Source organism: Amblyomma mixtum, chromosome 1 (genome assembly GCF_055824585.1).
Source record: "Amblyomma mixtum isolate Tamu chromosome 1, ASM5582458v1, whole genome shotgun sequence".
Classification (NCBI taxonomy): domain Eukaryota; kingdom Metazoa; phylum Arthropoda; class Arachnida; order Ixodida; family Ixodidae; genus Amblyomma; species Amblyomma mixtum.
The window spans coordinates 55,663,551-55,678,868 of record NC_143012.1 but is presented as its reverse complement, the minus strand read 5'-3'; the positions used below and the strand labels follow the sequence as shown (position 1 = coordinate 55,678,868).

At 52.4% G+C, this 15,318-nt stretch overlaps 1 protein-coding gene across 1 annotated transcript in view; it reads right to left on the bottom strand.

Moving 5' to 3' along the window:
- LOC149366340 (uncharacterized) overlaps positions 1–15,318 on the bottom strand; it is a 68,917-nt gene that overhangs the window by 31,694 nt on the left and 21,905 nt on the right. The window contains exon 4 of the mRNA XM_089570356.1: positions 14,006–14,063. Within this exon, the coding sequence (XP_089426482.1) occupies positions 14,006–14,063 (58 nt within the window). The remainder of the gene's footprint in view (positions 1–14,005; positions 14,064–15,318) is intronic.

Sequence of the window (15,318 nt, the reverse complement as noted above, 5' to 3'; positions counted from 1 at the left end):
CCGGGAAACCCAACCGGTCAACGAAAGTAGCGTCAGTGTGCAGTGCCCCCAGGAGCTGACACCACTCCAAAAGTTCCCCCGCCTGGCAACAAGCTGGTGCAAGGCACATCCGGACCAGCGCCACCGGCGGGCGCGTTGCCCGGGCGTGTCTCCAAGTCCCCTCCATCAACAAGCCAAAAGTCGTCACGTGGTCCAGGCGCACCCGTATTCCAGAACGGAGATTTTCCGCCTCTCGAGGGCCGTCCGCTTGGCACACCAAAGAAGACATCACAGCCAAAGGTAGGCAGCCGAGACGGGCCTCCTCCGTCCCCCCGCACTCCCCTACCTTCTTCCCCACCAACCCTTCCTCCTCCTCCCCCCCCTTAACTCTGAGGTTGCGGACCTCCGCCGTGAGCTCGAGACTCTCCGGGCTCAAAATGCTCAACTCCAGGCCAAAATTCATGCGCTAGAAACGGCTCGGTCCTCCCCGCCTATTGCCCAGGCAGCTCCGGAACCGATGCAACAAGTGCCGGTGGACCCGACATCATCTAGCTCTGACGCGCGTTTCACCGCCCTCGAAAACGCCCTTGCCGCATTAGCGACTCAGATGTCAAATTTCGGCCAAATTCAAGAAAACCTGTTCAAGTCAGTCACGGCCACGGTTACGGCCACCGTGACGGCCAATATTAAGACGTGGCTGGAGTCAAACCCCAGGCTTCTACGCCGAATGGGGCCCCTCAAAGACGCAAACCGCCCATCAATATTCAACCGCCCCATCGATCTAACCGAACTCAAGGAAGAGCCGGAACCGATCCAGCCGCAGGTGACGGAACCTGTGCCGGCTCTCCAAGGCAGTCTCCCTTCAAATCAACATGGCTGCGTCCCCTCCCAAGCAACTCCCTAAAGGGCGCCGCCCCCCGCAAAGACAGCAGGTTTTTTCCCTTGTGCAATGGAATTGTCGGGGTTTCAAAAACAGGACCAAACGCGCCCACTTAAGGGCGTACATTGACAACCTTGAACACCCCGCCGCAGTCCTTGCGTTGCAAGAAACCGGAGATGCGGTTAAGCTCACGGGCTATAACGCTTTTCAACGAGACCCGTTCACCTGTATCCTAGTCCATAAGGGTTACACAGCGCAGGAGGTTGATCTCGATCTAAATTTGGAATATTCGTACGTGATGGTCTCTGTCCTCCCCCTGCGGCGAACAGATAGCCCTGCACACATACTTAATATCTACTGCCCCCCGAAACTCAAAAACATCACTTTTTCTAACATCTTTAGCGCAGCGCTAAGGATCGCGGGTCGCGACCCCCTCATGATAGTGGGCGATTTTAACGCGCCCCGTCCCATGTGGGGCTATTGCAAGGAAGAGACGCGTGGTCGTAAGTTGGCGGAACTTATATCTACGCTGGGCATCACTCTTCTAACCGACCCGTTCCACCCAACACGTGTAGGGAACTCTGTCACTCGGGACACTTGCCCCGACCTTACCCTCGTGAAACACATCCAACACGCAGAGTGGATCAACACCGAGGACACCCTCGGTAGCGACCACTGCATACTGAACACTGTCATTTACACTCGGCCCTTACGTCGCCCGCTTGCGCAAGCCAAACTTCCCGACTGGAACGCTTTCCGCCAGGCCCTCCCAGTAACTTCTCTCATGGAACAGGACTACTCCACTTGGGCACAAGGACTCATGCAAACACTCCGTTCGCACGAAAACCATATCCAGCTTACGGAGCGTGCACCTGACGTGGATAACCACCTGATGCACCTCTGGGAAGCTCGCCGCAGCCTCACTAAGCGATGGCGGCGGCAGAAACACAACCGTAAACTCCGCGCTCGCATCTCTGACCTCACCCGGCAAGCTGCCGAGTATGCTGCCCAGCTCGTAGACACTAACTGGGTAGATCGATGCAACAGCGCAGCAAGACATATGTCCAGCCGCAACACTTGGCGGCTCTTCAGGACTCTCATAGACCCCACACAAACACGCTCGGAAACACAGAAACACATCAATCGCGCGATACACAACTTTCAAGGAAACACGAAGCAGCTAGCGAACACCTTGCGCTCACAATACCTCAATCAGGATCAAGACCCGCGTAGGCAGGATTATTCGTATGCAGGCTGCGATAATCCGGAACTGGATCAACTTTTCCAGCTTCACGACCTTCGCGCGGCTCTTGCCAAAATGCGCAGGGGGACGGCGCCCGGGAGGGATAAGGTCACAGTCAAATTATTGGCGAACCTTCCTGATCGGGCATACGAAACCCTACTCGAATATATTAACGCCATTTGGACCGGGGACACTTCGTTGCCACCGGATTGGAAGACATCATTGGTAACCTTTATCCCAAAGGCGGGGAAACCGGTAGACACAGACAACCTCCGGCCCATCTCCCTCACTTCATGCGTAGGAAAACTGATGGAAACGATGGTCCGTGACCGCCTCTCAGAATATCTCGAGAGCAAGAACTCGTTTGCCGACACCATGTTCGGTTTCCGACCCAGTAAGTCCGCACAAGACATCCTTTTACAGCTTCATCACGAGGTTCTCGAACCCATAGAACACCCACACAACGACAAAATAGTCCTAGCACTCGATCTCAAGGGTGCGTTTGACAATGTTAAACACGGCGTCATACTAAAACACCTTAGCGAGATTAACTGTGGTCCTCGTGCATTCAATTACATCAAAGATTTCTTAACAGACCGCACGTATACAAGAGACCGAGTACGGCCCGTTTGAGATGGGAACGCGGGGCACACCACAAGGCGCTGTGTTGTCCCCGCTTCTCTTTAACATTGCTATGATGTATCTCCCGGCACAGCTGGCGGCTGTCGGCGGTGTTCAGCATGCGCTGTACGCCGATGACATCACCATCTGGGCCACTACGGGAAATATAGGAGAGATGGAGGAATGCCTGCAAGCAGCGGCGAGCATAGTTGACCACTATGCCACGTACTGCGGCCTCCAGTGCTCCCCGTCCAAGTCTGAATTTGTGCATATTCGATCTTCTCCGAAATGCAAAATCTCCGTTCAGCTTTCTCTCGCAAGCGGCCCCATCCGTGAAGCGAAGGAGCTACGAATACTCGGTCTCTTCATTAATCAACATCGTAAGGCAGACACAACTCTTGCCAAACTCCGCAAAGTCGGCGACCAGGTGGGCCGAATGGTTCGCCGCGTTTCCAACAAGCGAGGAGGGTTGCGAAGTAAGGATGCGATGCGGCTCGCGCATGCCTTCGTAACAAGTCGAGTACTGTACTCGACTCCTTACCTCCGCTTACGGAAACATGACGAAGATCACTTGGAGATTGTACTCCGCAAAAAATTTCAAGAGAGCCCTCGACCTCCCGATATCCACTTCCAACGCGCGACTTCTCGCGTTGGGGGTGGTGAACACCTATCGAGAACTCCGCGAGGCGCATCTCGTTAACCAATACACGCGTCTCGCCCAGACCGTGTCCGGTCGCCGCCTCTTGGACCGGTTACATATCAGACATGATCACCATACCATGGAACGGGTTCGAGTGCCAGAACTGTGGAGAAGCGCCCTCTACGTTCGACCCCTTCCGACTAAGATGAACAAGGAGGACCATAATGGCCGGCGCCAGGCGCGGGCGAATGCCCTGCACCGCCACTATGACTCAAAGAAACACGTCTTCTACGTCGACATTGCAGGCCCCTACCGCTCCAGGGGGGAATGGTACACGGCTGCGTCATACACGAGGGAAAACAGGTGGACGGCCTCTCGTTCAGAGCACCCAACTCAACGCATGCGGAGGAGGTGGCGATCGCCCTCGCAGCCTCCCATCCCGACTCTAAATTCATCCTCACAGACTCTCGAGGAGCCTGTCGTAACTTTGAGTTCGGTTGGATCACTCCACTCGCTCACCAAATTTTGCACCGCAGTACTCGCGACGGCGATCCAACTCATCGCTCAATCATATGGGTCCCCGGCCACCAAGGCATGCCAGGTAACGAAGCCGCCCATGAGGCAGCCCGCGCACTCACTCACCGGGCACCAGGCGTCCCTTGGGAGGAGCTTAAACCAGATCACAGCCCTCTCCTTTCTTTTAAAGAAATTACTGAGCACTATCGTGCCGAACACCGGCGATACCCAGTTCCTATGAAAGGACTGGGTAAAGCTGGCGAAGGAATTCTCCTCAGGCTCTTTACAAACACCCTGCTGTGCCCGGCGGTTCTCAAGCACTTTAATCCTTCTTTTGACGGCCGCTGCTCATTCTGTGGGGAGGTGGCCGACACCTTCCACATGGTTTGGGCATGCAGAAAAAATCCTTCTCTCCACCCAATCACCCCTTCCCTTACCCGAGTGGACTGGCAGGCGGCCCTACTCAGCTGCCAGGAACTATCGGCCCAGCAGGCCCTGGTTCGGCGGACTTGTGTAGCGGTCTCGACCAACGGGATCCCGGAATGAGGGACTCCGACTAGTATTGTAAGGGGTGAGACCCACTAGGGGCCTCTCCCCGAGCACCTCTCTGTACATTACCAAATAAATGCTTTTCTCCTCCTCCTCTCCGGACTAATTCGCCTGCAGAAGCAGGAGACGCCATCGCACTTGCTCTGGCCATCTCCACCATTGACAAAAACGTAACCGAAATTTGCACAGATTCCCAGGCCACGTACCGCCACTACCTAAAGGGCGTGGCGACGCCGGCAACACATCGTATTCTTGCCACTGTCACCTCTCTCGACCGAACGGTTACTCTGTCGTGGGTCCCTGGGCATGCCTCGATCCCCAGTAATGAGCGCGTTCATGCGCTGGCCCGAGAACTCTCCTCCCGGACCCCGGATGATCAGGCACTCAACCCTGCACAAGAAGCCCCATCGGTCCTCTCTACATATCATCAAATCACAACATACTACAAAATCAGCCGCATGACACTGCCACCACCCCACAGTACCTTGTCGCCCTCATCCAGTGCCACATGGCGACAATTACAGACAGGCTGTTTTATTTCCCCCCACCGTCTCTCATACTTTCACCCCACCTTTCCTCCTGATTGTACCACCTGTGGCGTGCCCAGATCCACACTTTTCCACTACCTTTGGGAATGTCCTTGCCCAAAGGCAGTACCCCCCATCCCCAATCCCACTCATTCTTCCTGGGAGGCTGCTTTACGGACCGCTCAACCCGCCGGCCAGAAATGGCTGGTGGATCGGGCTTTACGCGAATCACAAGACCGTGGACTCCTGGACCAGTAGGGGACCACCCTGGAAGATTTTTTTTTCTTTTGTGTAATAAAGTTGTTTCCATCCATCCATCCACTTAAGGTCTGCCTAAGCGGTCTTATCGCTCCTGGGAATTGAAAATGAAAATTGGTTTTGAGAGAAGGAAGTGACGCAGTAACTGTCCCATATATGCAGGTGGACACCCGAACCGCGCCATGAGGGAAGGAATAAATGAGGGAAAGAAGAAAGAGGCGCCGTAGTGGAGATGTCAGCTGGCAACCGGAAGCTACGGATACAGTTTGCTAGACCTCAAAGCAGATTATCATATGCTCTATGGCAAAACGACTGAAGCAAACGAACACAGAAGCAGCAAAAAAAGCTGTGACAATTGCGAAACATGTCGGATTCTACAATTACGGCGACTTAATAGTCCCCGTAGTTTTTGATTTGAAGAGGACTATCAGCCAGACATTGGCGACTTATGTGCAGAGCAGAACCTTGTCGGTCTTGCTACTCCCTCCTTAAGGCGCCCTGATATGTAGCCATGCAATGCACTTATGTGAACAGTATCATCTTGCGCTGTCTTTTTTTCCCCAGGAACTTGTGGCTGGCTGCAACAAAATTTATTATTCCACGTAGGACTGTGGCTGATATGTACAGTCTTTGTCAAAAGTAACCAGGCTGCATGTTTTGCTTCTAGCTTGTATAATGGAGCCCTTGTGGCTTGTCTAGAGATTGACAGGTGTTGGAACGTAAGAAGACCCCCAGTCATTAACTTTAACGACCGTTTCAGCTTCAGGGAAGCTGTAAGGGCTCCACTGTACGAGCTAGAAGCAAACCATGCAGCCTGGTTACTTTTGACAAAGACTGTACGTAAAAGGTCTGTCACAGTGATAGCCGGCAGAGAAAAGACCTCTTCTGAGCGAGCCTCTGAGAAATTGCGTACCCAAAAATACTGGTTTAGGTTAAGGAGGGTTTAACTTCCCAAACCGACTCAGGCTATGAGCGACACCGTAGTGGAGGGCTCCGGAAATTTCGACCACCTGGGGATCGTTAACGTGCACTGACATCGCACAGTACACGGGCCTTTAGAATTTCGCCTCCATAGAAATTCGACCGCCGCGGCCGGGATCGAACCCGCGTGTTTCGGGCCAGCAGCCGAGCCCCATAACCACTTAGCCACAGCTGCGGCCGAACAACTTTCGGCAAAAGCATTTTTGAGCGGGCAACAGTTTATGATCGCATTTTGGCATATAATGAAAGATTTCGCTACATCAGCCGGTATATCAGCAGACCATCCGACAACAGTCTTGCATTTTTTTTTCTATTAACGTTTTCGATATCTTCGAAAGCGTTCCTTATTGGTTTCTATAGGAGTCCTTACTATTTGATGTGATTGATGGAAATGCTTTGATGGAAATTGATGGAAATGAAGAATTTTGTTACATATAAGAAGAATGGACTATTACCTTCAATATTTCCATAACAGTATCTCACTATTTTCTAATTTTCTAATTTTTTTGCCGTAGAATGATGGAAATTTTCAGAGCGCACCGTCGAATTGAACATATTACTGCGGCACGACGCCGACCGCCGCTTACACAATTCCGTCATGAACAACCCAGTTCACATGAATGTCATCACAATATCGCCAATAAGTATTCTCGATTTTTCTAGAGAAACTGAATTTCTTTCGCAATACGTTTATTTTTGTACATGATAATTCCGAAGTCTAAAACGCAGTTTTTTTTTGCCGCAACAAGCCAGCCTAATGCATCTGTTGCTTTTTCAGTCAGCAAAAGAATTCTCGAGAGCATCAATTGACGCAATGAAGGAACCGACTGGTCACTGACTGGTCACCCCGCACCCCGACTAAAGGGTTGGAACAAGCTCTGCTCGGTAAGTGCAATGCTTGCCAATGCTTTGCTGATGCAAGAACGATAGGTCGCGCCATTGTCTTTCAGGCCTGCCTATGAGCCACGGATAAGCTTTCAAGTCGACCGCAACAAAGCACTAAAAAGAAAAAAAAAGCTAGGTGCACGCCTCGGTGGCTCGGTGGTTAGGGCGCTTGTGTATTAAGCCGGAATACATGGTCCGAACCCGACCGCCGCGGCCGCGTTTCCACGGAGGCGATACGCAAAAGGTGCCCGAGTACTGTGCGATCTCAGTGCGCGTTAAAAATCCCCAGGTGGTCGAAATTATTCTGGAGACCCCCACTATGGTACACAAAGAGAAGTTTATTGTGTACAAACAAACCAAACGAACAAGTCAGTACATAATACACACACATGCACACTGAGGAGCCGGCTCCCAGCAAAAGGTCACAAAGTAAGACACAAATTACCCTTGTGGGGCTGTAACATAGCCCTCTGCACAAAATCATTAGAAGGCACAGTATGGTGCCTACACACAAAGAGAAAACGTCCTCTCAATGTACATGTATGTACATGGTTGAGGCCGCCTACAGAAAGTTGCATCGGAAGGTAGCAAAGTGCACCTACAAAACGGTGCAAAATTCGAAGAAACCCAAAGGAATAGGTGCTACAAAAATGGGGGGGGGGGGGGGGGGGGGGTGTATCAATTTCCCCGGTCCCAATACGAGACCCTCAGCCAGGGTCTACAAAATTATACAATGTGAAAAGAAATATGTTCACCGACATCCGCACTAAAAGAGGGGGGTTGGCATTGCCAGCCTTCCGTTACGAATAACAAAGAAACGTGTGTGCCAGCGCTGCAGAAACCTTGCTTCTCCATCTTGTTCTAAAGGGTCAGACAGGTACATCTTTGTCCGTTTTTTTCCTTCCTTTACGGCGTGGTTCGGGCGTATACAACATCCGTCGCCGCCACGGAGGACCACCTAGCTGTTGACAATCACCTCCTACATCTTTGGGAAGCTAGACGTGGTCTTATAAAACGGCGTAAAAAACAAAGGCACAATCGGAAACTCAGTATTCGAATCGCCAAGCTTACTATTCAAGCGGAACAATACGCATGGGACCTCGCTCGCACCAACAGGCTAACAAAGTTCGAATTCCTCAAAGGCCTCCTAGACACCGAAGGCACGTGGAACCTTCTGCGATGCCTAATTGACCCTCCGAAAGCGAAGAGTGAACAACACAGAAATTTGCATCGAGCCCTACACAGCTTTCAAGGCACGGATCACGAACTCGTGGATGAACTCACGCGTCGCTATATCTGCACCGCGAGTGACCCACAACCCTACAGTAAGGAGTACCGGGGCCAACCGAACGAACACCTAGATAGAGACTTCACTTTGGAGGAAATCATTGCAGCACTAGCAGATATGCGCCGAGGCACAGCCTCGGGACAAGACAAAATTGCGGTCGGACTTCTGGCCAACTTCGGCACAGAGGCTCTGCAGCAACTCACGGATTACATAGACGAATGCTGGTGCACCGGTACCATTTCACAAGCATGGAAAACAGCCAATGCACACTTTATCCCGAAGCCCGGTAAGAAAATCAGCATCGAAAACCTGCGCCTCATATCTCTCACGTCGTGCGCAGTCAAACTCATGGAAAAGGCAGTCCACACCCGTCTCTCCAACTATCTTGAGGACGAGGAGCTACTGCCACACACGATGTTTGGGTTCAGGGAACACTTGTCCACCCATGATGTGCTTCTGCAAATCAAACGCAAAGTCATTGGTCCCGCACGCACAAACAGTAACCGAGCGCTTCTAACACTCGACCTGAAGGGAGCGTTTGACAATGTCAAACACTCCACAATCCTCAACAACTTCCACAGCACGAACTGTGGCCAGAGAGTCTACGCGTACATCTGCGATTTCCTTACGGACAGAACCGTCAACATCAGCACCGGCACAAAACACACAACGCAAGTGAAGATGGGCACGAGAGGCCCTCTGCAAGGGGCAGTACTATCCCCACTTCTCTTCAACATTGCCCTCCTAAATCTCCCACCTCTTCTCAATCAGGTACAGGGCATACGTCGCGCCCTGTACACTGATGATATAACCATCTGAACAACCACGGGAAGTATGGGAATGATTGAAGACCCACTACAAACAGCGGCGACAACAGTTCAAAATTATGCACGGGCGTGTGGACTAACGTGCTCACCCGAAAAATCCGAACTCATAGTCTTCCTCCAACGCAAGAATCAGGACACCATCAACATCCGCGTAGACAATTCACCCATCAAGGAAGTTCAGACCCTCAAGATACCGGGTCTGCGCATAAATAATAACGGCAACAACCTTCTCACCGTCCTTAAAGTACGGCTCGTGAGCGAGCAAGTCGCCATGGATGATCGCCAGTACAACAACGCGCAAATCAGGGATGCAAGAAGACGATACTCTGCGACTAGCGCAGGCTTTCGTTGTAAGCCGCGTCGTCTACGCAGCGCCCTACCTCCTCCTCATGAAGCGTGACATCAAAAACCTCGACATCATAATCAGAACAGCCTAGAAGAAGGCCGTGGGACTCCCTCTTGCGACATCGACGGACCGGCTTTCGCGACTGGGTGTGCACAACACGATAGATGAGCTGATCGAGGCAAACCTTACGGCGCAGGTGGTACAGCTCTCCACAACTCGGACCGGCCGACAAGTCCTGAGTGATTTAAACATCAATTTCCTCCGACAGCCAGACACCAAAATCGACATCCCAGCCTCATGGAGAGGACAACTCAAGGCAGCTCCACTACCCTGGAATATGCACCCAGATTTTCACCAGTCAAGACGACAACCACGAGCCGAAGCCATGAAAAGACACTACGGCGGGCGCGCGGGCGTGTTCTATGTCGATGCTGCGGGCCGCGAGCAGGGAATGTCGGCCGTCGGGGTAGTGCACCAAAATACAACATTCGACGGACTAGTACTGGTGGTGGTGGTGAAAAACTTTTATTTACAAAGAGAGTTTGAGGGTCAAGAAACCCTGCTACATGGTCGGTATCCTTAGTACGGGACACCGCATGACGAGGCCCCGTCTCGCGCCCGCTTTACTAGAGCCCTTTGAGACTCCAGTGTGGAGCAGTTGAGGAGGGCAGTCTCCCATGCCTCTCGGGTGGGGGTGGGGGAAGGGGGAAGGTGAGGATTCCGAGTACATGCCCACACCATGTGAAAGATATTGCAGATCTCTCCACAGTGCGGGCAGCGCCCATCTGTGTTCGGATCGAAGTGTTTTGCTATGACAGGACAGAGAAGAGTTCCTGTCTGCAGGCGCCGCAGAGTTCGTTCCTCCGCCTTACTCAGCCCCTTGGCAGGTACTGGGTAGAGACGGTGGCTGTCGCAATAATGAATTAGGATTTCGCGGAACCGCAGAAGCGGTTTATGAGCTTCTGAGCCAGGAGAGCTAGGATGAGGAGCCCGGTGTGTGAGCGCTCGGGCGGCCGCATCAGCGGCCTCATTGCCTCGTAGATCCTGGTGGCCAGGAGCCCAGATCACTTTTGTGCGAGTTGGATCGGCGGGAGCGCATCTTAGAACTTGGGAGGCAAGAGGGGATATTTCGCCTGCAAGATAATGTTCACAGGCCCGGGGAGAGTCCGTGTTAACTGTTCTCGATTTTGGATCGGCGGCAGCGAGAGCTATTGCGACTTCCTCCGCTCGCGTTGAATTTGGGGCCCGAAAAGATAGGCCATCGACATTCATTCCCCGGTGGACTACGGCAGCCGTGAAGAATCCCGTGGGCGACGGCCCTGTGATGTCCACGTAATAAACGCCCTCTTTATATCCATACTGCCTCTCAAGCGTGCGAACCCGCGCTTGTCGTCTGCCTTCATGTGAAGCCATGTCCATGTTACGAGGGAGCGGAGCGACCAATAGCATGTGGCGCCACAGCACCGGGATGTTCTCCGTCCCCTCTGGTATGCATGTGTGTTGGATGTGTAAGCGGTTTAGCAGGCGGCGCCCAGGAACCGTCTGCGATAGCCGCGTATATTGGTTCACGAGGTGGGCCTCCCGCAACTCCTGATAGGAGTTTACCACTCCCAACGCCTTCAGTTTGGCGTTGGAGGTAGCCACCGGGAGGTCCAATGCTCGCTTTGTTGCCTTCCTGATGATGGCGTCAATGCGCTCGTCTTCTTGTTTGGTGGTGCGTAGGTACGGCACGGCGTAGAGGATCGGGCTGGTCACAAAGGCATGGGCGAGCCGTAGCGCGTCCCTGCCCCGCAGACCACCCCGCTTGTTGGAAACACGGTGGATCATGCGCCCTACCTGTTCACATATGCTCTTGAGTTTTGCTATAGTAGAGTCCGGCTTAAGTTTGTTATTGATGAAAAGACCCAGGATCCGGAGCTCTGCCACTTCTCTGATGGGACCGCCCGACAGAGATATGTGTAGAAACGTGTTGTCCTTGTGGTTTGTCCTGACGTGTAGAAGCTCTGATTTGGCGGGAGCACATTGGAGACCACAGTCGGCAGCATATGCATCGACTATGGAGGCGGCCTGCTGAAGGCGGTCCTCCATCTCCCCAAGGCTGCCCTCGGTGGTCCAGATTGTAATATCGTCTGCGTAGAGTGCGTGGTTTATGCCCTCCACCTGAGCCAGTCGGCCGGGCAGGTGCAGCATGGCGATGTTGAAAAGGAGCGGTGATAACACCGCCCCCTGTGGTGTACCTCGTGTACCCATAGAGTACGGGCCGTATTCCTCGTCCTCGATCCGGAGGAGTGCCTGACGCGCAGAGAGGAAGTCTCTGACATAGGCGAAGGCCTTCGCCCCGCAGTTAGTGGTGTTCAAGTTAGAGAGTATGGTGGCATGTTTAACATTGTCAAACGCCCCCTTAAGATCGAGGGCGAGAATGGCCTTGTCGTTTTGTGGCATGGCTGTGGGTCGTATTATGTCCCTGTGTAGTTGGAGTAGGACATCCTGTGCAGACATGTGCGGGCGGAACCCGAACATAGTGTCTGCAAAGAGGCCCTTACCCTCCATGTATGGAGAGAGGCGATCCCGAACCATCGTCTCCATGAGTTTTCCCACACACGAGGTCAATGAGATGGGTCTTAAGTTGTCCGTAGTCACGGATTTACCTGCTTTGGGGATGAACGTTACAAGCGATGTTTTCCATTCGGGTGGGAGTGGACACCCATCCCAGATCTGATTTATGTATTGTAGCAAGTGGAGGTATGCAGAGTCGGAGAGGTTCGCCAACAGTTTCACTGTTATGCGATCCCGACCCGGTACTGGCTAGCCAGGGCATATTGGCTGCGGAAGAAGTGGCGACTGCTTTAGTTGCAACACACACTAGCTCAGAATACATTCTCACAGATTCTCAGACAGCGTATCGCAATTACCGCAGGGGCAGGGTCGCACCGCTAGCAGCTAAAATCTTGCAAGATAGCTACACCTGTGGCTACCAACCCACACACAAACACTTAATATGGATACCAGGTCACCAGGGCATCCCAGGGAAGGAGAGCGCACATGCCTCAGCCCGAGCATTTCTCCCCTGGGCACCCAGTGCGGATGCCGTGGAACCTCCTACCCCACTACTAACTTGCAATGACATACTTCAGCACTTCAGATTACCCCGTCGGGTCTACCCTCCGCCGGCTAAGACACTAGATAAAGGGAAGGAACAACACCGAAAGAAACAAACACTTACAACCCACGAAGACTACACGCAATAGACCCGGAGTCATTTGACTCACAATGCAAATTCTACAGGGAGAAGGCGGACCTGTACCATATGGTATGGGCCTGCCAACGAAATCAGGCGATCACTGTTAATAACCAGCCAACGCAGGAGGGGTGGGAGGCAGCTCTGACCAGCTCGGATGAAGAGTCAAAAGCAACTCATTAAAAGAGCCCGGACAGCAGCCTACGCCAATGGGGTTCCGGACGGAGAGCTCGAACCACCGCTGCAACCTCCTAAACTACTTCATTAAAATATTTTCACCACCATCGGGCGTATACGGAGATAAGTGAGACAGTTGCTGCGTCATTTCCTTTCCTCAAAAACCAATCTTTATTTTCATTTGACACGCTTAATTCATCGTAAGAGTGGAATGCGACATCAATAATTTCACATTCGACGCAGCTTTAGTTAAAACTTCTTTGTTCGCTTGCACGCCATTCATATCGCACTTTTTTCTGGATTTTGATTTCGATTCCCTGTCGACGTTGCCGTCTAGAAAGTAGAATTCTCACAACACTGTAGGCAAGTTGTGATAACGATACGAGGTCGCTTGACCTCTTTCGACCAATCATTAATTTGATTGCCACCTGGGCAGGTTGATTACAATTCAAAGGCCAGGTTCAGAGGTCGTCACACGGTCACGTGACCTCTCGAACAATACGCGGTTTTTGTCTCGGACATAAACGGTGTTTTGGTGGGACGACAGCTTTAGCGCCATCGCAGTAAAAGCGTTAGAGACCACTGCGGCACACGTATTGGAGAAATGCGTAAGCATAAGTTGCCAAACTTTGCGCCATGCTTCGCTTTCAGATTTGGCGCCACGTGTTGACTCCGCCCCCACTTGCGGTTTTTTCAAATTTGGCGCCCTTTTGCTGCGGCCGCGTCCACTTTTTGGACATTCTTGGCGCTAATTAATTAACCAATTAACCCACCTCAATCGCCGCGATTTGCCGTGCGAGATTTTTTGATGCTGTACCCGATGGTACCATTCTTTTTCGCACACACCCATTCGTTCGGACGTAATCGTGCGGACAAGCTTGTGATGACGCGAAACGGCAAACATAGCCATACAGTGCTTGCGCCTTAAAATAAAAGAGGAAACAGACTAGATCGTTCGGGCCGTTCCGAACGAACCGTCGCGAGCGCCAAGGGCGGCAGCGGCTGGAGCGAAACAGGAAGCTTCGTTGACACCACTGCCTGGTTACGTACCGTTTCTGGTAGTGTTGCCAACTTCTTCTGTATTCATCGGTGTACGACCAAAGTAAGTCTGGAATAAAGCAAGAAAACAGTGTGGCAAAACATCATAATCAGCAAAGTTTGTGTTGCGTTGAACTGAGCACAAAAGAAACATTGAGGAATGATCGTTACTGATCACGTGGTGGTGCTCTTATCAGCAGCGTTGCCTCTGCCAGGACTCCGCTGACTCGCTTCGATTCCATCCTATGCCCCGCTTCTTGAGTTGTTCTTTACCATTTACCCTCGGTTTCGTTGATGTGCAGTAAAATGGGGGGGATCGCGGCACCCGTCACATTCTTTGTTACAGGGAAGTTGACATTGTTTCTTAGGAACTCGGGGTGACTCGAGAATTTGAGTGTATCAAGCTTATCGGAAAAGTGTGTTAATTAGACTTGCACCACCATTTAAAATTGTAACGTAACGGCTGATTAAGAAAAATGGCTGAGGCTTAACTTGGTTAACCCTGGTCAGATGCGAAGCGTATTGATGGCTAGGCTTGGTAATCCATGGCTTTCCTTGGTTGAATACTTGGTCATTTTAATACAACCACTAGAAGCCTTCGTCGTGGGGGAAGACAACGGCATGGCTACAGCGGAACGCCGACTAACCCCGAGACGCGCGTTGGGTGGGCGCCTGGATTGCCACGGAAGCCGCGTCCGCCTGCCCGGTGGAGCGAGCGTTTCATCTACACCGAGTGTGAACGCGCGTTCGAAATGCGCGGGAATGCCGCTCGAGGACATTCCGGTGTCTGGGCGATGGCATCGTTCTCCCTCTCCCAGCGCGTGACGGCGATCTGTCGTGACGTCATGTGTCACGTGGTATGTCACGTAGTGTGTCGTCACTGTACCACGTGGTCTGCACGGCGTGCAACCACAGCGACGGCGCGAGGTGGACCCACATCTTCCTCTGTCGTGACGTCATGTGTCACGTGGTATGTCACGTGGTGTGACGTCACTGTACCACGTTGTGTGCACGGCGTGTAACCACGGCGAAGGGCTGTAGTGTACCTCCCTCTTCCTCTGTCGTGATGTCATGTGTCACGTGGTATGTCACGTGGTGTGCACGGCGTGTAACCACGGCGAAGGGCTGTAGTGTACCTCCGTCTTCCTCTGTCGTGACGTCATGTGTCACGTGGTATGTCACGTGGAGTGACGTCACTGTACCACGTGGTGTGCACGGCGCATAACCACGGCGAAGGGCTGTAGTGTACATGGTGGAAAAAACAGCGCAAACTTAGACAGAAAACACAGAAAAGAGGGGAGACACTACAAGCGCTGTAGTGTACC